This window comes from Mesoplodon mirus, assembly GCF_964341445.2.
Source record: "Mesoplodon mirus genome assembly, chromosome: 9".
NCBI lineage: Eukaryota > Metazoa > Chordata > Mammalia > Artiodactyla > Ziphiidae > Mesoplodon > Mesoplodon mirus.
Window position 1 is genome coordinate 71,928,795 of NC_138985.1, and position 23,783 is coordinate 71,952,577.

At 37.9% G+C, this 23,783-nt stretch overlaps 1 protein-coding gene across 8 annotated transcripts in view; it reads left to right on the forward strand.

The window, feature by feature from the left end:
* Positions 1 to 23,076, forward strand: part of BBS9 (Bardet-Biedl syndrome 9) — a 479,004-nt gene extending 455,928 nt beyond the window's left edge. For all 8 annotated transcript variants that reach the window (XM_082632872.1, XM_082632873.1, XM_082632874.1 and 5 more), the window contains 2 exons: positions 22,339 to 22,449; positions 22,660 to 23,076. In XM_082632872.1, the coding sequence (XP_082488998.1) occupies positions 22,339 to 22,449; positions 22,660 to 22,691 (143 nt within the window). In that variant the 3' untranslated portion in view covers positions 22,692 to 23,076. The remainder of the gene's footprint in view (positions 1 to 22,338; positions 22,450 to 22,659) is intronic.
* Positions 23,077 to 23,783: the final 707 nt, after the last annotated feature.

The window sequence follows — 23,783 nt, forward strand, 5'->3', positions numbered from 1 at the left end:
AGGGAAAGTTTTTACATAAAACTGGCAGATGGGGGTTATTCATTTGTCTCTTCTAGAAATAGCTGAAAGAGGTACAACAGAAATCATTCCAATTCAAACATATAGGGAGATGAATTCAACCAGGATGCTAAGATAATTTTGGACTTTTTCAGCTTTATAGGCTGAGGGTTTCCATGAATATCACTGAGACCCATGATTCAGTAACTTGGAGGGTTAGAGGTTTCACTCCCTCTGCACTGTAACCTGTATCATTCAGGATAGAACCTTTGGGAAAAATGAAAGTTTTTTTGTTTGTTTTTTTGTTTTTTGTTTTTTTTAGTATTGACAAGTAGCCATACCAGGTTGTTTTATACCTAAAACTAGTCATTGACTATGGCCTTCAGAGAAAATGTTTATCTACCATTTATTGAAAGTTGTGTCTGTAAGAAGGATCATTTCTTTAATTCTAAAATGACCATTTTGGGCCAAGATCTTTTGTACTCATATTTGGGGGAAAGACTGTAAAGCATATTAGATTAAAAAAAAGTAGTTTTGCTGGTAGAATTAAATGATAGTAAGAGTAAGTTCTTCTCTTTGGCAAAATGGAAGTTCACTGTATGTCTTGAGTTTTTAATTTATTTTTATAAACATTATGGCCTGGACACATTAAGCCCACTTTCTTGTACATAAAATGCCACTTTACCTCAGCCTTGCCTTGTTCCTGTAAAAACAGAGGTTTGTTTTATGGCCCGTCTAGCTGTATCTTTCCCTGACAAATAGACATCAAATAAAGAACCAATTGTTGTAACTTACTCAGAGACTTTTGCTAGATCTACTTACCTGAACAGCCCTCAGTAGTAACAAACAGGGCCCAGACGATAAATGACTGGTTTTGTTTTCATGAAAGTTAGGAGAAGTATCACCTGCCAGGAGGGTTTATCTTGGAGTTTGGGGGGAAAAGCCTGTACTGGCTCCAGAATGATGACAGTCACTAATGTTTAAGTGATATTCTAACCTTTCCAAAATCATTTATATGTTCCCATTTTCTCCTTATAGGATTTTTAGAAAATAAAAACCATAATGTACATAGCATATTACTGTTTCAGTTGTTTTTTGCCCACATGAACTTAAACACATGCATGCACACATACACACACACACACACACACACACAAAATTTCCAGAAATATTCACTGTCAATTTCTTACTAGGTTAATATACTCTTATTTTTCCTTTTTATATTTCTCTCTTTTTTGTGTTACTCTCTAGACAGTTTTTCTCCCAGCCTTTGTGGAACATTGTGATTATTTGTTCAGACTCTCCAGTAAGGAAATATACTTTTTGGCTATTCAAGTGACATATATTACACAAAAGCATTTAGCACAGTGTCTGACAAGTAGTAAAATGCTCTGTGTTGACTTCTTTTCCTGCTTCCTCTCTCCCTCTTTTTGTTTTTGGTTTAGTCCTTTGGTTGATAGTGTGGCATCAGCACACATTTGATAGATAGTTCGATAGATAGATGGATAGATAGGTAATCTAGATAGATAGATAGATAGGTAATCTCTATCCATCTGTCCTTGGTCCTTGATTCCCTCTCTATATAGATTTCTTTCCTTTGATCCCTTTTTTTAAAGTTAATTAATCTAGTTATTTATTTATTTTTGGCTGCGTTGGGTTTTCGTTGCTGCACGGGCTTTCTCTAGTTGCGGTGAGTGGGGGCTAGTCTTCATTGTGGTGCGCGGGCTTCACTTTGTGGTGGCTTCTCGCTGCAGAGCACGGGCTCTAGGTGCATGGGCTTCAGTAGTTGTGGCTCATGGGCTCTAGAGCTCAGGCTCAGTAGTTGTGGCACATGGGCTTAGTTGCTCCGTGGCATGTGGGATCTTCCTGGACCAAGGGTTGAACTGGTGTCCCCTGCATTGGCAGGCAGATTCTTAACCACTGTGTCACCAGGGAAGCCCCTCCTTTGATCCTTGATATTCAGTTTCTCTACTTTTTTATGCATGTATTTTGTATTTATTTATTTATTGGGTAAACGTGTACAGAAAGCCATCGTTGTTCTAGTAATTGTGCTTAATCGTGGGAGACACAAACCAGAGTAAGATAAAATCCTGAGTCTGGTGCATGAGATGCACAAATAAAGATGTCAAACCATCTGTGAAGTGCTCTCTAGAGAATATATGGGGACATGTAGTGGGGTTGAGAGCTAGGGCCTGACTCTGGGCTTGGGACGGAGGGAAATTTTACAGAAGAGGTGGCCTGGAGAGGCCAAATGCTAACATAGACTTAGAGGCACACTTTTGGTTGGGTGCCTAGCACTAACTAGATGTGTGATCTTGGGTAAATGATTTAACCCCTGTATGCCTCAATTTTCTCCTCTGTAAAGTCAAAATAATAAAAGCATTACCTTGTTGGGTTGTTACCAGGATTAAATGTTATCATATGTAACTCACTTAGAATAGCAATTGCCTCTTAAAAGCACTTGATAAATGTTAGCTATTGTTGTCACTATTACTATGGCTATAATTATTACCATAGCTGTCATTATTATCCTTTAAACTGATTCGTGAGGAACATGAATTTAAAGGAAATTAGGGGAGGACATTCCTGGCGGAGGACAAATTTAAATAAGAGCAAATTAGTGTGGAAAACCAGAGTTTGTTCAGCAAACTACCTGCAAGATCTCTAGACTGAGAGATATGTAACCGGAGTGTACAGATGCTGTAACCCTGATTGTTGAACATTTAGATAGTTTTATTTTTAAATTATTACAAATACTTCTGTGTTATACATCTGCATGAGGATATTATATGCATCTTTGATTATTGCTTTAGAGTAAGGGCCTAGAATTGAAAAACCTGCTTCTGCTTCCAGCTTGCTCCCAAGTAAGTGCTTCTTGATTTAAAAGTTCATCTGTGACTTTTTGCTACCTCCTTGACATCAATGATTATCATTCTTTTTCATCTTTGTTGATATCAGAAGTGGAAACTGGAATTTTAATTGTGCATCTGTGGTTTTATTAAGATTGCATTTAAAAAATATTTTTAGCCGTTTGATTTTCTATTGTCGTAATTTTGGGATAATGTGCAGTATTCCTATTGTTTATCAGTCTTTTATATTTTTCCTTCTGTGAATTATTCTTCATGCTTTCCCATGTTTCTGTAAATCAAAATATCACCTTTTATTATTGATTTGAAGAGCACTTTGTATCTAAAGGAAATTAACTCCTTTTCTTTAATACATGTTACAAATATTTTTTTCTGGGGTTTTGGTTGTTTCGAATTTTGCTTAAGGTAATTTGTTCGTTTGGATTTTTTTCACATGACTTCCTTTAGGTAGTCAAATCTATTTAATTTTTTCTTTATTGATTCCAAATATGTTTTTTCTTACTTTTTTCTTCTTGTATTTTATATTGAGCTCTTTTAGCCATCTGAAATTTATTGGACTTTTAAAAACCTATCTAACTTCAGGTTTTAAAAAAAATTTTACCCCATATTCCAGCATATTTTATTGGATAATACATCATTTTCCACTAATTTGAAATACACTTGTAAAATATACTAAATATTTTTATATACGTGGGACTATCCCTGGTATTTCTGTGCTATTCCATTTTCCTCTCCATCTATTCTGACATTGATAGTAATGCTGTTGTAATTATCATAACTGTATAATAGCCTTTAAAATTGGTGGAACAAATTCCTCAATTCATTATTTATTATTTCCTGGTTCTTCTCAACCATTTATTCTTTGTTATGCACTTTAGCATCATATTTTCAAGTTAAAACACTCCTTTGAGATTTAGAGCGAAATTGCATTAAGCTTCAAAGTCAATTTGTAGACAGTTGATACCATTTTTATGCTGAATCTTGCTATATTTTTGTCCATCTATTCAAATCTTTTATGGTGGTCTATAAATATTTAGTTCTATACCTATAGGCTTTGGCATTTCTTTTTCCTAGTTATTTTATCTTTACTGTTCTTTTAAAAAATATAGTTAGTATCCTTTTGAGTATAATAATTCCTCCATTATATTTTCTCACTAAATGCTGTTAATGCAGAGGGACATGATCAAATCTTCAACCTATTCAAATATATTTTTCTTTTGTATTCTTGGAAATTTTTTAGGTGTACAATCATATTATCTGGAAATGTAATCATTTAATCATTTTTCTAACTTATACATTTCTTCCTGTTTTCTTATCTTATTATATTGCCTTGAATTTCTAGAATAATGTTAAATAATAGTAGTGATAAGTGGCCAGGATCCTCATCTTTACCCTGACTAACATGAATGTTTTTATCTGCTTTATTCATAATGTTGCCTATTAATTTCAGATAGTTATTCCTAGTTCACTAGGTGATTTTTTTTTTAAATCAGAAATGCGTGATGAATATTATTACCCTCTGTTGAGATTTCTTTTTGATATAATGTTTTGAAGAATTAACATTAATTGAATTCTTTTGCATTCCTGGAATAAGTTTTTCTTTATTGTTGTTTTTAAATATATCATACTGATTTGCTAATGTCTTTATTTGAATTTTTGCATATATATAATGCATGAGATTGCCCTTGAGGTTTTCTTCTGCGTGAGTTTGCACTCAGGACTTTGTGAAGTTTCTGAGCACAGTTCTGCTAACTTTGGAAAACAGAACTTTGTGTTCATGTCAAATGTTCTACGACTGTGCAGCATCCTGAGAAAGACTTAATTTCTTTCCCTATGATCATTCTTTTAATCATTTTCTTTACTTTTGTTGTAGTTAAAAAATTTCCTCTATGAACTCATTTTAATTTCCCAACTTTTAGAAGACTGCTTTGTCTTTTCCTCGGTGTTGTTGAAAAGGCATTATCTTCCACTTTACTATTTCACTTCTTTCTAGTTGTAAATCCTATCTACTCTACTGAGCCACTTCCTCTCCTTTGTAATTATATTCTATAGAAGCATCAATCAATTCTGAATTCTTTTTAGACAGGCTAAGGATCTTTTAGATGTCTAAGGATCTGTCTTTACTGGTGGCTCTTTTAGTTACTTCTATGCTGATTTCTTTTTTGCTGAGATGAAACCTCAGTCACTTTTCCAAATCCTTTCACTTTTCTTTTGAGCATGAGATTGGGAGGGATCAGATGTCGAGCTTATGAGGTACACACCATGATCCTGTTTTTGCCAATCTAAAACTCTTATTCTTTAAACAGTAATTCACAATCCCATTGCTGTGTGTCTTTTCTTTCTATCAGGGAGAAACAAGATTCTGGAATGGTTTAAGACTGGATTTTGGAGTCAGCACATAAAAGATTCTCTCATTCACTATGCGCATGACTTTGAGCAAGTCACTTAAACTTTTTAGAGTCTAGTTCATCACATGTGCAATGAGACACTACTAACTACCATTTTAGGCAGCTGTAAAATGAGCAAACATATAAAGTAAGGAGCACTATGACTAGCACATAAAAAGTAATTTAAAATGGTACTAATGTAATTATTCAACTATCATAAATAAGCCCCTAATCCTGTCCCTTCATGCAGCATGGTCCTCCTTTCCACATTCTTATACAAAAATCGCATCCAGTTTTCACCCCTCAGAACCCAAAGTCTGGATCTTCAGTTGTCTACATTGTTTGTACTGCACATTTCTGTCTGTACTTCTTAGGAGCCCCCTCAATTTCTGCCTTCTGTCTTGCTCTCTACCACAATGTGCTACCAATTATTGAGCAGGACTTTGATGCTTTATGTAATAGCTCATTTACTCCTCATAATCATTTGTTAGGAAGATATTATTCCCACTTTGTAAATGAGGAAATAGAGATTCAGAATTATTAAGTGACTTGCCCAGGAGCTGAGTGGGCAGTTTTCCTGGAGTCTGGGGGTCCAGATTTTTACCTCCTCTCCACTCAAAGTTGTTGTGAGGACCAAGGTCAAGTGAGAAGGTTTCACAGACTGTGGAGCATGATGCAAACAGAACAGCTCTATCAGCCTAGTGTTTTCTTTTCTCTCCTAGCCACCCCCTTTTATTCCTAAGTCTTCTGACATGTGGGTTGTACTGTGGGCTGGTTATCCTCATTCCCTCTGCATTTCCACATCTTTGTTTTCCTCCATTCTCTCCCTCCCTTCCTTTTATCCCCTGCAGCATTTCCACAGAGCTTCTTCTCTTAGATAGGTCTTACTCTATGTCTCCCTTTCTCAGCCAGAGAGAGCTCTCCTCACCCTGATGTTTTCTTGCCTTACTGACTCTTTCAACGTATCTCTTTTATGTTTGACACCATTTAAAAATTGTTTTCATAGCTCAGTTATAGGCAGACAGCTTCATATTTTCCCTCTGTGTTTTTTAAAGGTTTGGTTTGAAAAAGGGCAGTACAGGATGTATAGGAGGTAAGAAAGAAGAGAAAAGAAACTGTTGGGAGGGGCTGCTTATTCTATCTTCAAAGAAAGCAGAGCTGGGGTTAGTCCAAGTTGTTTTACAATTGGAAGAGAGTCATCCTACCATAGTTTGGACAAAACCTGGATTTTTATTGCCAAGAAAGTATAAGATGGAAATGGAGGTAAATGTGAATAATTCAAAGTAATGTTTAAACTTTGAGGATATTTTACCTTCTCTGGAATTAGAGATTTATGCTAGTCAAGAGTTAGGGAGGAATTTGAAATGTTTATGTTACCAGAGTGTAAAAAACATTGTCCAGTTGTTTATCTAATCTTTCATTGGGCTTGCTTTTAAAAACACGTTTAGATTTGAAGTAGCCTGGGAATAATAAACTGTTCCAGACCATAACTTGATGCCCCAGTGGAAATAAGATAGATCCTTTTTCATTTGTTTTGAGAAATTTCCCAAGCAGACAGATGTCTTTGTACCTTCCTTTGCAGTTCCTTCATCCACAAATGACTGTTATCAAGAAATAGAATTACAAGTGTTCTGTTACTTCTTTTTAACTTTAGCTCCTACAGAAATTACTACTGGGATCTTGTTTCTTTTCTGGGCTGAACATTTTGTTGTTGTACCTACTCAGTCTCACAGATTCTCCGTGTGTTATCATCCAGGAAGATTCATTTCTTAAAGATGTGTATTAATTAACACAAAGAACTTTTTGAGAAGCTTTTTTGATCCACAGAGCAACCACGTGTGCTGGGGCATAGGAATAAGAGGTACTATACTACATTCTGCTGTAATTATTTTCCAACCTCCCAGTGGAAAACGTAGATAATATTATGTAAAAAATAGAATGAATTTTGGTTTCCATTTCTTCTTCCTAATCCCTTAGCCTAAATTCATTCACTCAAGGCAACCAGTAATTATTGTGTGCCTACTGTGTGCCAGAAACTATTCCAGGGCTTGGGATACAGCAACAAACAAAATAGACAAAGATCCCCAAAATTTTGGAACTCTCATTCTAGCGGGGGAGACGATAAAAAATAGCATGATAAAGAAGTAAACTACATAGTATGTTAGAAAATAACAAGTGTTAGTGTTAAAAGGTGGTAAGTACTATGGAAAAAGAAATGTCAGAAAAGAGGCAGTTACAAGATTATAATTTTAAATTGGGTTGAGGGTAGGCTTTGTTGAGAAGGCAACTTTTGAACAAAGACTTAAAGAAGTGAGGGATTTATCCATGCAGAGATCAGAGAGATGTTTCCAAGTAAAGAGAATGAGCCTGGCATGTTCCAAGGACATCAAGGAGGCCAGTAGTGAGTGGTAGGAGATGAGGTCAGAGGGGTGAGATCACGTACAGCCTTTTGGCTGACTTGCTTTTTTCTGGGTGAAGTGGGGAGGACTATTTTGAAGAAAGGAATATAATCTTACATTTTAAAAGGATCCCTGCCTGCTGTTGTGCATAGACTATGGGGGGGGGGCGGTCAAAGGTAGAGGTGGACAGTCAGTTTGAAGGTTACTCAGGTAAGTAATTTGGCGATAGTTCAGGTAAGAGATGATGGTGGATTGCACCAAAGTGGTAGTAGTGCTGAAGGTGGTGAGAAGTGATCTTATTCTGGATACATTTTAAATGTAAACAACAGAATTCCTAACAGACTGGCCGTGTTGTGTGAAAGGAAGAAGAGAATCCAGAACAACCGCAAGAGTTTTGGCTTGAACCACAGGAAGGATGAAGTTGAGATGAGAAAGGCTGTGGGGTGGAACAGGTTTGTGGGGAAGATCAGGAGTACAGTTTGGGATATGTTGAGTTTGAAATGCCATAAGATGTCCAAGTGGAGATATTGACTAAGTAGTTGGATATACAAGTCTGAAGTTCAGGAGAGAAATCTGGGCTGGTGTTATAAAATTAGGAGTTGTCAGCACGAAAGTGTTATTTAAAGCCATGAGACTGGATAAGGTCACCAAGGGAGTGATTTTAGAAAAGAGATGAGAATCAAAGGCCGAGTGCTGGGAGAGTCAGAATTTTAGGAGTTTGGGAGAAGAGGGGGAACCAGCAAAGGATGCTGAGAAGGAGCATACAGTGAGGTAAGAGGAAAATCAGTAGAATGTGGCATCCTGGAAGTCAGGTGAAGAAAGAGTTTTAAAAAGTGATGGACCGATCAGCTGTGTCAAATGTTAATGGGTCAAGTAAGTTGAGGGCTGAAAACTATAGATTTAGCAATGTGGAGGTCACTAGTGATCTTGAATAAAGCAACTGTCTGTGGAGTGGTAGAGGCCAGGTCTAGACTGGGATGGATGTACAAGAGAAAGGAAGAGAATTAAAAATAGCAAATACAGACAATTCTTTGGAGAAGTTTTGCTGCCAAGAGGAGTAAAGAAATGGAAGAAGATGCAGGAAAGTGGGGGTCAAGAGACAGTAAATTATTCCTGATTTGATGTTTATTGTTGTTCTTTATTATTTATCTAGACCCCAGTGCTTGTTCTTTCTTTATCAAGCTGTTATTTCCTACTGGCTACTGTTTTTTGTTTGTTTGTTTGTTTGTTTTTGCTAGGCCAGACAACCAGTTAAGGTTTTCCTTGACTAGCTAACATGACAGTTCGTATTCCTGGAGGTCAGGCAGCTGTAGCTGCTGCTCTCTGCCTTCTGAAAATTCACCACCCTCCTTTCCTTCAGCTTACATGAGAACCTCAGGCTTAGGTGTGGGAATTTTGGAAATATAAGGCAAAGCTGATGAGAATAATAGTAATACTTATTATTATTACACTTAATGTATCACTTACTATGAACCAGGCATTATTTGAAGTGTTCATATAAATTAACTCATTTAATCTTTACAATTATCCTATGAGCTAGGTACAGTTATCTGCATTTTACAAAGAAGGAAACTGAGGCAGAGAAAAAAGTAATGGTGGGGCTGGGATTAAAATTCCGACAGTCTAGCTCCAGAGTCCATGCTCTTGAAACACCTGGAGAATTTTAAGAGCTAGATGTTAGCTAGAGAGATTTCATTTTACATAATGTGAGAATTTTCTAGAGTTGATGGGTTAAGATTTTCAGAAACAAGATAGAATACAGGAGCTGATGGGGCATTTCCCCAGATTTGCTAGCCTGTACATTAGTGGACTGTCACCAGCGCATAATATTGGAAAGATGTGGTAGAGCATTCTTCAAAGATAACTTTTTTAAGGCTGTATTTCCTATGTATTTGCTCAAATTTCATGAATTCCTTTCCAAATCAACAAGTATATATTAAGCATCCACTCTTTGCATGAAAAAGAAAAAAAATTAACTATTTTCCTCTATCTGTTTATTTTCCTTTGGGAAGCTTATTTGTTTATCATGCAGGCTATAGAACAATCTGGAAATTAAAATAAAAAGGACTGTATATGTGAATATAACACTATACTGTTTTTTTAAGGATACTTAAAATTTCTGTAGCTTTAGAGATGAAGTATGAACCAAATGACCCTTTGTTAAGTGTTAGTTCTTAGAGCACTGGCAGGCAATTGCCACTGAATCCTTCATTAATAATTCCTTCCTTTTCCAGAAGGACTTGCCAGCACCCATAAAGTATTCACTAGGAGAGTTAAAATCATATAAAAATAATTGGTGTTTGCTTCCTTCAAGGCATACATTTAAATACATTGCTTTATTCCTCTGCTCCTTGGCTGCCTCCTATGTTTAGTAACATTAGGTCAGCAGACTTCCTCTTTTAAGGTTCATCTGCTGGCCATTTCAATTTCCCATGAGAAAGCAAACCTACCACTGTTTTGCCCTTTTATCTTAATGTTTCATCCATTTATGTCATATTATCTTGTGGGTTTGTGTTTCTCAGTAGTAATGGCACTGCTGGTAAATAGAAAACAATGAATGTGATTATGCACCCCTGATCATCATCATCATCATCATTTGAGCCCTTTTAAAATTCCTGTTTTGATCTCAGAATAGTGATTATCTAGGATAGTAGATTATCAGTGATTTCATCCTATAAAGGATGTGTGCACTGTTTTTCAAGTGAATTATTTTAATGCCTTGTTGACAATTTTGGCTTTGACCACTGGGTCCAGCTAGAAACATTCCACCACTGGTCTGCCTACCCCATCTTCTGGGTTTACCTGAACATTTTTTACAGCATCAAATATAAATTCATGCTGTGCTCATGGCTTGTAGTTTCATGTGTAATTGGCTGTAACTTAATGACTAACGTATGTTGGAGGTTAGTACTGAAAATAATAGCCCAACATTTATTGGGGACGTACTCTGTGCCAGGCTCTGTGATAACTGTATTACAAGCACTGACCAATTTAACCTTCATCTCTCATAAAGTAAATGCTATATTTGCTGAATTTAGAAAAAAGGAAACTTAGGCCCAGACTTATGTGACTTTGCTCTAGACATAATGATACTTGCCATGTCCCATTTTGGATGTCCCTTTCCACTATCAATGGGCTGGTTATCGTCTTGTGTACATTCCCCTTTTTGCAAAATATGACATTGTTTAATGGACTATTGTAGAAATATATCATTAGATAACAGAGTTGTTTAGGAATGAGTCCTGAGTGCTTGTTCAGTTTCCTCATTTGTGAACGAATATGATGAAACAGGTGCTCTCCAGAGACATTGTGTTCTTCACTCTTTTCCCTCAACCTGTATATAACTGAAGTGACCCAGCTGAACTCTCAGTTTCAAAATCACCACCTAAACTCTGTCATTATTAAAAACAACACAATTTGCTCAAGATTATGGCTTTTAATTGGGTTGTGGAAAGAAACTCAAGTTGAAGAAATGTTGCCAGGATCACTGAGGAATTAATAACCACTTGATGCAAGAGGGAAGCTGTGAAGAACACTGGCTCTCTTATTATGTGTTGTCCAGGCAAAGTAGAGTTATGTTCTTACTCTTTCATTTTTTTAGTAATTATAATTGCAGAACTATTGGCTTCCTTTCCTTCTCAACTGTAGCTATAATGTTTTATTTGTGCGTGTATACTTTTGAGAGAGAGTTGGCCTCTGAAGAGGGACTTAGGAAAGTATTTGAAATGGAAGTGTCTTAAAGTTATGTGTCTTTCCAGTTGTACATTGGATTGCCTTAGGATTTAGAAACAAAATGGAAATTAAGTACCACAATCACCTTCTTTTTGAACAAGAAAGTGCTATACTTATCAGTATACAAAAGATCTAGTTGAAAGACAATAGATCTTGCATTTCCTTGGAGAGTGCTCTAGACATTGATCAACTGGCAAGGAAAAGCAAATATTAACTTTCTCTTCTTCCTCACCTTCTCACAATGCCTGGGTAATACTTCTGTATTCCTGTTTGGAGGATTTAATGGCCTTGTTAACATGTGGGAAAACATTGTGATTGGAGACTTTAACAAAATAGTGAGTAGTTTTATTTTTTTTTAACTTCCATGTTTATGTTTTTACTGGTGTGTGTCTTTCCAAGTACTCCAGGTTAAGAACTAAATGTGTTAGAAAAACAGATGTAATGCAGATAAATGGGAGAGTTCTCATGTCCTTCAGTGAAGAAAGCTCCGAGTTCCTGAGCAATAGTTTTATGGGACCTTCTCTGTATCAGAAAAAAATTGTGCTTACCCCACTTCTTTCTCCTGAGTTCTGTTGTATCATAACTGACTAATGATCTATAGGACCAGACAATTCACCTACATATGGTAGGGGATCATAATGCACTAACATAGTATAGAGATCACTCTTACCGACAATTAATTGGGGAATTCACTTTATGAAGCCCTGTTTACGGACTGACATCTGGTGAACTTCTTAACCTGGATCTGTTCCAATCTTTAGGATATATGGACTGTGCTTGCCTTTTTGTAAATAGGACTTTTTTCTGCTTGGTATATTCTGTTTACATAATTATCAATGGATGAAAATGGCTATGTTCCTGTATTTCTTAATCCTTTGTACTAAGTGGACCTAAATTATAAGTGGTGGTCCAGCTAAAAGAATGTTGGACACCTATCATTATTCAAGTTGTGGAAACATCTTAATGCCAGGAGGACCCTACCCTCTTAAACCCAGGTTCTCTGACTGGAGCCCTTATACCCCAAGGGACTTAGTATTCAGTATGGGATTTTTAAAACTTGTTGAGACACATGCTAGACCTCTTAAAATATATCAGACTTCCTTTTATTCACAAACTTGGTCTCTGCTGTGAGGTGTGAAATGGAAATATTTTCAAACACAGGTATACGTGCATAGTCCTGAACACATTTTAAGTTCTTACCAGGTGTGGGGGGATCAAAGTTTATTATTAGGCAGTGGAAATGAAATCCCAAACATTCCACAGGCATCATGTTGGACACACATTACAGTGAACTTCACCTGCCTCTCAGTGGTTAACCATTATGAGCTACTGTCTAGCAGTCAGCATGTCATCTGCAAATATAGGGAGGAAGAAAAGTTATCGAATGGATTTAAAAGAAACATAGAAAAACAAATATCATGTTGCAACTGGAAACCTAAGACTATATAGAAAGGCATTGTTTTCTTCTGTTTTCCTGAGTTTGAAACTATAAAACTGTACCAGGTTAAGTGTGAGATGCCTCTACATTACAACAAAGTAAAGGGCAGAATGGAAGGGGAGATGAGAACGATATTGACATATGCTCTCCAGTTCCTCCTTCAGAGAAGCAGTGTCACCATATGATATCAACCTGATTTGCCACGCTGTGGTAAGAACTCATTCAATGATACGTTACATTCTTGAGGGCTTTATTTCCAAGATGTGCTTTGACAAGGTCTGACTGTTGTGTTTTTAACAATCTCCTATATGTGTAGTTTTCTGGAGCATCTGCTTAGTAAGCACCTTGGTAAACCCAATTTCACAGAAGTCTTGGCTTTCTAAAATGGCCCATAAGCACAGAACAGAGTCATACACACACACACACACACACACACACACACACACACATCATTAGTCAAAAACTTTCCAACAAGCATAGCTTTACCAATTATGGTGTGCTCTTAAGGAAATGTTAAGTCCAAGTACAAGATGAACTGGGCCCTTTGAAGTCCAATGTGGAAGAAGAGAAGTCAGTGGAGAATTAACAGGGGAAGTGCAGCCCCACTTTTCCTCCAAGCCTTTTGCTGTTTCTCTCCATGGCAGCCCTTGTGTAAGTCTTTATCTGACACAATTTTTCCTAGCTATACCTCCTACTCTGCATTAAATTTTTCTAACTGCTATTGTATTTTTTATTCTTTAATATTTTATTATCTATACCTTCAGTAAGTCACCCCAAACGTCATCTGTAGAAGTGTACACAGAAAAATGGAATATGTTGATAATTCATCCTCCCCTCACCACTTTTCCTTTTCATCCTCTATCTCCTTCTCTCTTTTACCCACCCCTCTTCCTTCCATTCTTCCATTTTGTCAAAAAATTTGTAAATACTTGGTTAAAATTGCTACACAAACGTACAGTAGGATTCTTGGCTTTCTATAGCTTACATTCTCCTTGGGCTAAAAAAATCTATTTTAAGAAAATAGAAGAATGAACAGAGTAGGGGAGAATTATCAGGAAAACTCTTACACATCTTTAATGCCTATGTGTGGTTGTATGTACACATTTACAGAGAGAGAGAGGGAGAGGGAGAGGGAGACTGAGAAAGGGTAAAGAGTAAAACTATTTCAAATGAATATATTTTCGGAGAATTTTTTAACTACTCTTAGGGAAGCTTTTCATATTTAAGATAGTGAAATATTCTTTTCAAAGCACCCATTCGCCACACTTCACGTGAATTATAAACCTTTGAAATGAAATCTGAATGTTAACTTCAAAAACACTTTATCCATCAAGTAAATCTTGATTAAAAGAAAAATGTCACTGGTGTATATTTTTGAGGTTTCTGCTGTTTTAAATTCTTAGTGGCAATTCAAGCATGTGAACAGAAGATTCTTTGGCTGGCAAGTCAGAGCATGGTCTGTGGTCATTTGTGATTCTCAAAGTGTCTCCTTGTTTGATTGCTTTTAAATATATGAAGAAAAAAGAAGAAAAAAAAATTTTCCTCCCTGAAGGAATGGAACATTTGCACCCATACACTCAGTTGATTGCAAAGGTCTCTGTTGCAAGAATATAAATCTGCAAAGTCCTAAAATATACCCAAAGAACAGCTTGCCAACCTTCTGGGTTTTCTGTATCACTGAAAGGAAGTACTGGTTAGGACAGCCAACTCACAAGCAAATCCACTGAGATCTTGATGGGAAAAAAGGTATTCTTGAGAAAGCTCTAATGGTTTAGGAAGCAGGAGAACCAGGAGTCGGCTCTAGGATATGAGGGGCATCTGCTACCCTCTCTGAGCCTCTGTTCTGATGTCTCCTAAATGAAGGTGGTTGCACTAAAAGCTAAAGTTCTTTGATTCCACCGATATGGTGTGGAAAGTGTATCTATGCCAAGAAAATTCGTAGAAAACAGAGATGGTAAAATGTACTTTGTGCTGAGCACTGTGTTCAGTGTACACGGTCTCACATAATCCTCACAATAGGCCTCATTAAGACCCTCTCTTTACAGTTGGGGCAACTGATAACCTGCCTGCGTCCAACAGCTAGATCCAGACTGATCCACTCCTGAGAACTTCACAGTCTAAGTCAAGCCTTGCTGTTGGCCTCCTTTGCCTTCAGTGGCCTCCCCATTCACTGCCCACCTGGCTTTCACTTTTGATAGAGGAAAAGAAGAACTGGAGACAATCCTAAAATTTGGGAAACTCTAAGAATTTATGAAAAGAAACTGTCTTTAAAATTTTTCCCCAATCTAGTCATGAGAAAAATATTAAACAAATTCCAGTAGAAGGGCATTCTGCAATATGCTTGACCAATACTCCTCAAAACTTCAAGGCCATCAAAAGTAAGGAAGGTCTGAGAAACTGTCACCACCAAGAAGAGCCAAAGGAGATGCAACAACTAATGTCATGGGGTATTCTAGATGGGATCCCGAGACAGAAAAGGATGTTAGGTAAAAACTAAGGAAATCTGAATAAGCTATAGATTTTAACTACTAATAATGTATCAATATTTGTTCATTGATCAAATGTACCATGCTAACGCAATATGTTAACAAGAGGAGAAACTGTGTGGAGAATATATGGGAATTCTCTGTACCATTTACTAAATTTTTCTGTACATATAAAAATGTTCTAAAAATTAGTCTATTTTTTTTTAAAAAAAGCTTATCACTGCCCAAACAAAAAGAGCATTTGTAGCAGTAGGGAAAATAATATTAAAGAACTGCTACTGTTACTCCTCCTCTTCTTCCTCTTCCTTATTGCTATTGTTATAGTAATACTATGAGATGATCTGGCGGTGTTAAATGCCTCTAGGAACCTTTAGAATTAGGTTGCAGTTGAAGAGTAGCTTTCTGTGAGCCTTGTGTTAGGCCAGGCATTGGCAAGCTACAGCCGATGGGCCAGATCTGACTGTTTTAGTAAATAAAGTTTTATTGGAACACAACTAATGCTCATTCACATTTACATTTTGTCCTTGGCTGCTTTTGCACTACAATGGCAAAACTGAGCAGTTGCACCAGAGACCAGGTGGCCCACAGAGCTTAAAAAATATGTACTATCTGGCCAACCCCTGGTTTAGGCTACCTGAGTTACAAGGTAGATGGTGAGGCAGGTAAGCTGGGCCATCAGAATTTATCTGGATTATAATCAAGTATCTATCAAATAGAACTCTGCAGATCAAGTAGCGTGAGTCAGCTTCAGAGGTGGCCACATGTTTAAGGTATCTGAACACTTTTTTTTTGCTGCAGAGCTGTGTCTTTTGGCCCCATGGGTGTATCAGCTGTGTGAACCCTACCCCTTCAGACTCCCAACTTTAGGGACTTCCGTCTTGGCCTATTCACTCTACTCTTCTTTTAGTGTTCCTAAGTTTGACATGAGAGTAAATAGTCAGAACTTAATGTGTTTTTCAATGTGCCAATCACTTACACATGCTCATCAATTTCTTCCTTATGAAGTAGGGCTGCCATAGTCTCTGTTTATAGATAAGGAAACTGAGGCTCATTAAAGTGAAATAATTTGCTCAGGAAGGTCACTTGGCTCATAAATGCTGAGCCATGGTTTGAATCAAGGCTTTGTTAAATTCCCTACAAATAAGCCCGCATTCAGTGCTGGAGCTGGCTCACACTGGCTGGTGAGAACCAATCACTGAATTTTTAGGAATTCTGTGAGCCAGTTAACAAATTCAGCCGTTATTAAAAATTAAATTACGTAAACTTATAACCAAATAAATTGTATTAAGAACAAAAATACACCTCAAAACTCTTCACTAGTTATTTTATTACTACATTTTACTATTCTCTATGCTCTTGAGATTATTTATGTCTACGGAATCTGAATGGTGAAAGTGCTATCTCATGGTGTCCTCTAACACATCTCTGCCAAGCTCCACGTTTGGTGATGTCACGTTGGTTGCTTGAAACTGGCCATGAACGTTGTTTGCTTGAAACTGGCCCTGATAGGAGTATTTATACCAAAGAAATGGGCAAACACTACGGGCTTTACCTTTTTTCCTTGAAAGCCAGCTGGTTACATGTTTTCCAGAATACCAGTGCTTACCCTGCATTCTGATTTTGATCTCTAGTATTCTAGACAGTTACATTTGTTTCTGCTTGGCCTCCTATCTTGACCTTTGAACTCTATAACTTTTATAGTTCATGCTATAGCAACCTACAGAGAGGACCTGAACTCTGTTTTTTTTTTTTTTTTTAAGACTTATTTATTATTTAGTTATTTATTTTTGGCTGCGTTGGGTCTTAGTTGCGGCAGGCAGGATCTTTGTTGAGGCATGCGGGATCTTTCGTTGTGGAGCGCGGGCTCTGCATTGTGGTGTGCAGGCTTCTCTCTAGTTGTGGCGTGCGGGATTCCTCTTCTCTAGTTATGGTGAGTAGGCTCCAGGGCGCTTGGGCTCTGTAGTTTCCAGCACGCAGGCTCTTTAGTTGAGCCTCGAGAGTTCAGTAGTTCTGGCTGCAGGCTTAGTTGCCCCACGGCATGTGGGATCTTAGTTCCCTGACCAGGGATCAAACCCGCATCCCCTGCATTGGAGGGCAGATTCTTTACCACTGGACCACCAGGGAAGTCCTTGAGCTCTTTTTTATTGTTTTTATTTGTTTGTTTGTTTTTCTGACAGTGGCTAGAATTTCCTTAGTGTAATTCCCTTGTTGATAAAATATGTTCCACCTGGTGAGGAAGTTTCAACAATTTTATAATTTGCTTTTGAATGCAGAAACAGATTTAAGGATAGCTTGTAATCCATTAAAAACAAAACAAAACAAAACCCTAGAGTTGAATTATCTTTATAAATATAGGGTGATCTCCTATTTTTCAGAATTTTTGGTAAGATTTTCTACTTAAATAATTTTCTGGCTACATGAGGATTGTAGCCAGAAAAATTTTCTTTAAAAATGTTTAAATTTAAATATAGTGGATTTACAGTGTTTCAGATGTATAGCAAAATGATTCAATTATACATATACATATGTATATATATCTATTCTTTTTCAGCTTCTTTTCCATTATAGGTTATTACAAGATATTGAATATAGTTCCCTGTGCTATACTTGTCGTTGTTTATCTATTTTATATATAGGAGGATTGCTATATACCTTAATGTGCTACTAATTTGCAAAGAAACAAATTTTTACAGCCAGGTTTAGTTAACACAAATGGTCATGCACATAATTTGATTGGTAACAATTCAGAGGAAGAGGGAGCATAGTGAAATGTCTCAAAAACATCCTCTTAAACAGCACGGGTGTAATCTCCAATTTATAAACTGTCTTGTTCCAAATGCTGTAGATACTGTTTGCAATTTGTGATACATGCTTCATGTTTTCAAATTTCACCTGCAGGGGTTAGGGTTCCAGATTACTCCAGAAAAGTGTTTTAAGCCTTTAATTGTAATAGGACTCTAAAATGAAGCCACCACTTATAACATTGTTCCTTATGAAAATGCCCCCAGAGTTCTGACTCGGGATCCCAGGTTCCTTAATGAAACTCCTTTTTACACGAGAGCACAGGGATAGAAGTGGATTTCCATAATTGTACCAGCAGTGGGCAAAGGAGAGCCTGGACATCCCATATTGGTGGGGAGAGGGGGGCTGTTCTGGACATTATGCAAGGAGGGAGCTGCCAGACAGATATTGGAGTAGAAGGGAGGTACATAAGTTGTGAGAAGCCCCTGCTGTTGCCAGAATGAGTTTACTGGCTATTTGAACTTCTGATAATTAGGAGTTGGCTGAATTATTATTTTTAACTATAATTCCATGTATCATATTAATTAATGTAGACCATATCTTGAAATCAGTGCTGTTCAAAGTGTGAATAGAAGACTAGCATCTGTCTGCAAACTGTCTGTTACTTGAAACTGAGAATAAGCGTTCAGAAACTTGGAGCAATTGACAGTGTACTTTTTACAATGATTGAATCTAAAAGATAAGGGCCTATATATTGTTCATTTTATTTTTCTAGTAATTCCTTTTATTCATTTTTATTATATGCGACAAAAGTATTGGTTTAGATAGATAGGAAATTTTAAGGCTGGTGCTTTTGAGAAGCTTTGCTACAATGGGCTTCAGGAGGTCTCTGTTAGTTTGGAAATTTTATATTTTATTTCTCTCCTTTTACTACTTACTCTGAAATTTTTGTTTGTTTGTTTGTTTTTACTCTGAAATTTTTAACAAATATTTTTTTTCCTAGCAAAAATCTCATCAGATATGCCCATTCGCCCTTCTTATTCAGTAGGTGTGGGTGGGGCCTGAGATCGCATTTGCCTTCTGTTGCCTGCTAGCTGCACTGAACTTGCCGTTTTCTTTTTGCAAGGTATCTAGTTATCAGAAGCAGCCACCCTACTCTGGAATCCTTATAATTATAAATGTTGCCATGCCACAGCTACTTGATCTCCTGGGCTTGACCTCTACATGCACATCATCCCAGTGAACCATGGGTGAAAGCTTAAGTAATTACATAACAGAAGTTATCCCCAGTCTGTTTACCCGCAGCCATGGAACCCCTATTTCTTACAGATAGATGGGCGATCTAACCTCAAAATTCCATCTTGAAGGCCTGCTTTTTAGTACTACTTCCCGTGTCAATGATTTTTTCAAGAAAACAGAGCCTGAGGCAGGAATTAAAGTGGCAGTTTATTTGGCCAACTCAAGGAAGGGAGGATGAGGAAAAAGGGAAGCAAGTCAAGGAAATACGTGAAGTAATACAAAGTGATGAATCCTATGCTGGTGACCACGTCTCTCAAAGAGCCAGGAACAGTCCCAGCAGGTGCATCTACTCAGCACACAGCACTTTTCTGGAGGTTGACCAAAAAGAAATAATAATTCAGAGTCGATCCAGGGAGAGAGGCAGGAGGGGAATTTTCTGCAAGGCTCCTTCCCTTCCCCCATTTCCCATTGGTTGGGATGCCAGATCTTACATCCTATTGTTCCTTCCAAGCTTAAAGTGGCAGAACTTCTGGGCATATGGTTAGTCAGTCTGGCCACAAGGAGGTATCCAAAGACAAGGGGGTAACATTCCTAGGGCAAGTGACTGGTCAGCCCTGCAGTGGGATTTGAGAAATTAGTCATCTCTGTACTTTGGACAAAGCAAAACTTTTGTGCCAAGGACAAGAGAGGAAATTACATACGTTGTAATTTATGTAATGTATAGTCTACAAGATGGTCTACAGCAAGTGACTTTTCCTTTTGTGCCCACCTGATTGGAGAACTAGTGCTTTTGAAGTCTTCAGCCTTCTCACTTGCCTCACTATTGAGTCAGCTGGAATAAACGATAGACACTGATTAATCAGCGGAGACCTGCCTCTCTCCACTCATGGCAGCACTGCTGTCAGATCACTGCACTCTCTCCCATCTGTTGGCTGGAGACACTTCTTCCCCAGTCTTGAAGTTTCCTTGTGTGCAAAGGTAGCTGCATCAGTACAACATTCCTGCCCTCATCCTGCTTCCTTCCTCCCTCTGCCTTGGGGATGGAGAAATGACTTAATCTGATTTATGAGTCTAGAAAGCCATTCTTTGGCCTTTTTTCTTGGGATCAGGGTTCTGTTTTGCCGGGAGCACTCCCTTCTTTCTGTTCTTCCCTGCAGAGGTACCCCTTCCCCACCTCTGCATACCCTATTCCTATTTTCTCAATTGGGTGAGAGTCCAGGAGGAGAAGAAGTGTGCTATTTCTTGGGCTTCTCCAAAGTCTGGGCACCTCTGAGCCTGTCCCTGGCCTCACAATACTCTAAGCAGTGCTCCTCGCAACCACACCTAGTAGATCATCAGGTGAGATAAAACCTGCTGACACCCAAGACCTGCAGCCAGGTATCTCTTTGGTTGATCCTGCAACTGGGAGCCATATAGTAAATGGTTAGATAACACAGGCTTTGGGAGTTGTCTTGCTTGGGTGTGAGCTCTGTCTTACTCCTTAGGAGCTGTGTGACCTTGGCAAAGAATTAACAAGAAGAATGGCTTTGGGAAAAAAATAAGTACAGTGTACAGCATGTTAGAACATTTCCAGGAAATGATGTACTGATCTCCTGAAACCTCAGTCTTCCTATCTGTAAAAGCAGAATAATAACCTCTATTTCATGGTGTGGTTTGTAGGAACTAAATGAGATGATATGGGCAGAGTTTTCAGCATTGAGAAAGTATGTAATAATGATAGTTACTGTTACCATGATCTACAGTCTTTAGAAAGAGATTAAAAATAAGCCTGGTTCTCCTTCTGGATGGGGCCCTAGCTATTTTAAGATAAAGCCGGGCAAGTTCCATTGCATTGATGGATAATTCTAACATTTCCTGTTTGGGGAACCTCTGAGGCTACCTCTAATTCTTATTTTATGAGTGTGGAAATCCTTATCTCTCAAGTTTCCCTCAACATCGATTTCTTTGTCAGAGCTGATACAGAGGGATGGATGGTAAGGTGTACTTTCCTTCAGACCTGGGATCTTGACTTCACTCTCATTTGAGTGACATGGTTTACACATCAGTGCTACTGGTACCCTCTCTTTACAAACCTCCTCACACATAAAGCCGAACTTGAATATGGAGGCTTTGGACTCAGTGTATGAGAAGCCTCAGAAAAGGAAAAATCACACTTTATTTACAAGAAGAATGGCTTTGGGAAAAAATGTGTACAGTATACAGCATGTTAGTACATTTCCAGAAAATTAGTCAAATTAGTCTAATAAAGTTGCAGATGTAGTCAGGAAATTCTCAACATGAGTTCTCTGTACAATATTTTGGTGGATAAAATCAAATGACTTATACCTAATGTTTTAAAAGTGCAGTGGTCCCAGCTTATCCTCAAGTCACCTTGGAATTGAAAGCTAGTCACCAACTCAGAACACCAGTGGCCTTCCTCTTTGTTCAGGGAAGTTTTCTTTCCCTCACAGTCGATGTGCTTTGTTTCTTTTATAGTTTCTGGTGCTCTGGTATTATAGGGAATTTCTGCTGAGGTACCATTATAGTATGGATATCACATATGCTATAGATTTTGTCCTTTCTGACTTAAAAGGGTTAAATTTGAAGACGACACCATTGCTGCTGTTGCTCAGTGCTCATCGGTATGTCTTTAAAGGCAATGACTCATTCCCAGCATTTCACCAAAAGAGAAACATTTAAGATTATTCTTTTTTGGTCTACTCCTGAAGATTGTTGTCTCTTTTTTTTTTTTTTTTTTTTTTTTGTGGTACGTGGGCCTCTCACTGTTGTGGCCTCTCCCGTTGCGGAGCACAGGCTCTGGACGCGCAGGCTCAGCGGCCATGGCTTATGGGCCCAGCCGCTCCACGGCATGTGGGATCTTCCCGGATCGGGGCACGAACCCATGTCCCCTGCATCAGCAGGCGGATTCTCAACCACTGCACCACCAGGGAAGCCCTGTTGTCTCCTTATTTATTATCTTCATGACTGGTATGTTCTTAAGCTGAGGTTGCCGTATGGAGAGGTAGATTTTTCTACACGTTGCTTAAAATATTGTTTGTATTTTTCAACTAGGTGGCTGTGCTACGATCCCAGAATCAGACCTAGAAGAAAGATCAGTAGAGCAAGACTCCACTGAACTGTTTACCAACCACAAACACCTCATCGTGGAGACGCCCATGCCTGGTAAGAGAATGGGTGGCCTTCACAAATGGTATGTCAGGAACAGCGAGACACTGGTCAGGTTTTGTCATACCAGAAAGCATTTTGCAAAATTGCTTGTTTTCTAACTTATTCAGCCTTCCCCTTGGCATTGGTGCAGCTGAATTTGATCATTTGTGTATTCCTTTCAATATTCACACCTTTTCCCTCTCTTGCTGTCTTTCATTTTTCCAGAAGTTTCACCCCTCCAAGGAGTTTCAGAATAGTTGAAGTAGAGTTGTCTGGTTGAGGGGAAGATGGCCTTCCCAAGGCTGATCATGTGTGGACCTCATGCCAAGCACAGATGAAGGTGCTTCATACAGCTCACCTGCCAGGAGATAACAATAGGTAGAGATGGGGATGGGGACTTTTAATTTTTCTAGGAGGACTTGTAATACTATGGGTAAGTCAGTTGAACTTGTCTTACCAGGAAAGGATGTTGCTGCTTTTTGGTCATCTGTATGCTTTCAGCCACAGTATATAGTGAGATGACATCTTTTGGGGGCAGACTTTGTAATGCAAAGACCCAGATCCTATTTGATACCCCAATTTTTTCACAGAATTCTTATATATTAAATGTATCGAGTTTAATAAAAGCATCTCATTGTCAAACAGTATCTTGGATTTGATTTATAATCAGAGGGTTATATAGTTGATTTCTTTATTTATTTAAAGTGAAGAAATTGAACGGAACTAAAAATGTTGCTTCTCCATGGTAAGATTTGAATGTGGTTATTTTATAAATACAAGAAACTACTATTAGGCTAAAAGTGGGAAAAGGTGAGTTTTCTAGTATTGTATGAAAATGTTAAAATATTTTCAAGGAAGCTAGTACATTAACATCCTCTTTCATTACCCCAATGGGAGATACGTTTTAAAAATCCAGGTTATAGAAGGATTCACACTTTATTATAATTAAAAGGTAAGGTTTTCATATGCAAGAAATAGAGGAGATTTTGCCAATTTCGAGTTAAAATTACAGTTGCAAGACTTATTTATTTAAATAAAAATATGTCTGTGCCGGTTTTGGAATGCCTCAGTCAGTACAAAGGAGAAAGTGGCTCGCAGTTTTTCTATAAGTGAAATGTCAAAAAAATTGCAGAGGATGTATTATTTATTATTTATAGCATTCTTTTTTAGGAGATGCAGCAGAAGATTAAATAGTTTTCATTGTCAAGTATGGGAGTGGACAACTTCTAGCCTTTGGGCCAGAATCAACCATTAGGTTAATGTTACCCAGCCTGTGGGGACCAGTAAAAGATGTCTTGGCTCTGTGTATGCCTAAAGATGCAAAACCACTACACTTCTGATCATCTTTA